General features: G+C 42.7%; 1 protein-coding gene across 1 annotated transcript; it reads left to right on the forward strand.

Moving 5' to 3' along the window:
- Nucleotides 1-1566: 1566 nt before the first annotated feature.
- LOC139353411 (uncharacterized) lies at nucleotides 1567-2473 on the forward strand. Its single transcript, XM_070997592.1, has 2 exons — nucleotides 1567-2006; nucleotides 2089-2473. The coding sequence occupies exons 1-2, from the start codon at nucleotides 1567-1569 to the stop codon at nucleotides 2471-2473; spliced, it is 825 nt and encodes a 274-aa protein (XP_070853693.1).
- The last annotated feature ends 229 nt before the right edge of the window (nucleotides 2474-2702 follow it).

A 2702-nucleotide genomic window follows, 5' to 3' on the forward strand; every position in this document is an offset into this window, starting at 1 on the left:
TCGTTCTTAAAAACCGTGTAAGTACATTTTGGTATCAATATAAGAACGAAATGGTGAGAAGAGAAAAGTTAAATTGAGTTTATTTTGTTGTGTGAAACTCCTTGTGTTGGAAATGTTAATAATCTTTATCCATTTTTATTGATAACGCACCTCTTTGGTAGTTTTGTTATATTCTTTATTTATTTGGTTTGCATGGCAGGAGCAGCGTTAATGCCGCTTCCAACGTCAAGTTGTTTCTGATTTTACAATTTGCCTTAGGATCTAAGTAAGCCTAATTCTCGTAGCTGCGCTGCTTACAGTTGGGCGGCAGAGAGATGGCTATGTATACCTTATGTATATAAAGTGTATTTAATTATGCTCTCTTTGGCTGGAGCGCGAGGGCATGTGTATGTACTTGAGTTTGGCTGAGCGGCCGGCGTGTGCAACAGAATGCTGACACTTGCACTTTCTTTGAGCGCGCCGATCGACTCATGTTTCGGCCACTTAGGGTTTTTGACCGAGCCTTTTGTTTATATAAACACTGCAACAAAGTGTTACAGTGTGTTTGTTTCAAGTACTCTTGGTACAGTAGATATTCGATATAAGTGCATACTACAATTTAACAACATTTTGATAAGTATACACTAAGGACTGAACTAATAGTTTATTTGTACATACAATTCACTTAAATACCGCCAATTCAACTTGATTGGAGCAAAATAAAAACATTTTCAACTTAAAAATGTCGTTCTATTTTTAAGAACATTTTCAACTCAGATTAGAACGTCAGAATTTTCTCTGTGTAGTTGTTCAATATCAATCTAGATGGCTTTAGAAAAAAGAATCAATTTCAATAAAACGCACCCATTGCAAATCAAATCAAATAGATGAAAGTGCTCATCGTCCTAAACTTGAATCTTAAATATCTTCCATTCTTTCTAAATATATTACTCTTATGTATATAAATAATACAATCTTAATACATTACATTAAACAAATATTGTATTTTGTGTCAATTGTTCCTATTGGAGCTATAGGATATAGCCGTTCGATATGTCCCACTTTTTCTTATATGCTTAGACAAATTTTCTATATTTTTGTTATAAATTTTAGCACGCTATGGCCATTATTAATATTTTTGGCCGCTCTTCCACAGAAGCGGATCCACTGTGCATCCGTTCTCCGAATAGGCCTGGCGGGCAAATAAACACGATGTTCCTATGTTCTTCCTCAATTAGCTGGAAACCTCCCAACTTGTCCGATTCCGCAACAGTTTTTACGGGATCTTCCCGAACTGCTATTACCGATCAAAAGTTTTACAAGAGCGCACAGATAGATATTCTGGTCGGGCCGACGTACTGCCATCCATTCTCCTAAGTGGCACCCGGCCGAACATTTGTGGCTCTCTCCTCGGTCAAGAAACCATTTTCGGGTGGATCCTAACAGGACCCGTTCCTGCTTCAAGGGAAAATAAGATTTCCGCTTTTTCCAGGCGAATCTTCCACACGGTTGACAAGTCCATCACATGAGAGAAGTCCGTCATACCCATAATTCAAAAAGCGTGCCGTCAAAGCCCATGTGGCGTCTATGCCGACAGAAGATTTCCTGGATCGCTTTTCGAAATTAGATAGAGCATTGCGGATCCTCGCGTATGTCCATCGATTTGTCCAGCGATGTCGAAGACAATCACCGCTTTCCGGGGTCCTTCTAAAGGCCCAGGACGTTGCCGTCGCGGAACGGCTCTTGATAATTTGTACTCAGCGCAGGTATTTTTCTGAAGAATACTGGTGCTTGAGTCAGAAGCGTCCTGTGCCCGCGGCAAGTTCGATTCTCTCCCTGAATTCCTTTCTAGACCAGAAAGGGCTATTCCGGGTATGCGGCCGCGTAACGGCCTCCGACAGTTTGCGGTATGATGAACGACATCCCATAATCCTACCGTACGAATGTGCACTCTCGCGGCTTCTGGTAAAGTTTACGCATGTCATTTCATTACATGGTGGTAATCAGTTAGTGGTGCGTCTCACGCGGTTCAGATAGAGGGTTCCGAGAATAAAGAACTTGGTGAAGGCAGTGGTTAACTTCTGCAAGGTCTGGGTCATCCACAAAAAGAGATTGCTTCGTCGGCGCTTCCACTGTGCTTTCCCGAGACTTCCTGCAAGCTGTTAAGGAGTCTGTGACCAATGCATATAGTCATCAGCAGCTCATCTGGCAATTCATTCCTCTTGGGGCACCCCATATGGGAGGTCTATGGGAAACTGGTGTCAAGAGCTTCAAGACCTTGTTTTACAAGTCCACCGCTACACAGAAGTACACCATTGAAGAGCTGTCCACCCTTCTAGCGAGGATCGAAGCTAGTCTGAATTCAAGACCGCTATCTTCCATGTCCGAGGATCCAACTGATCTCTTAGCGTTGACACCAGGGCACTTTCTTGTTGGTGGACCTCTTCTATTCATAGTGGAACCTAAAATAAAGGGCGAATCCAAGTTCATCTGAACCGGGGGCAGCACTTAAAGTCTCTCCATCAACATTTCCGCACTCGATGGAAGGATGAGTATCTTTAGGAGCTCCATAAGCGCAACCTGTGGCAAGTTCCCACAGAAAATCTGCGCGTCAGCGATATGGTCGTCATTAAGGATGACAATTTGCCATCAGATAGGTGGCGACTGGGAAGTATAGACTCCGTTTTTCCGGGAACCGATGGCAATGTCCGCATAGTTGACAT

This window comes from Drosophila suzukii, chromosome X (genome assembly GCF_043229965.1).
Source record: "Drosophila suzukii chromosome X, CBGP_Dsuzu_IsoJpt1.0, whole genome shotgun sequence".
Taxonomy (NCBI): domain Eukaryota; kingdom Metazoa; phylum Arthropoda; class Insecta; order Diptera; family Drosophilidae; genus Drosophila; species Drosophila suzukii.

Excerpts from the sequence above, each read along its gene's own strand:
- LOC139353411 (XM_070997592.1), top strand. The coding sequence starts at position 1,567 with ATGCCGACAGAAGATTTCCTGGATCGCTTTTCGAAATTAGATAGAGCA. Across the intron at positions 2,007-2,088 it reads TTAGTGGTGCGTCTCACGCG|AGATTGCTTCGTCGGCGCTT; the intron begins GTTCAGATAGAG and ends ATCCACAAAAAG.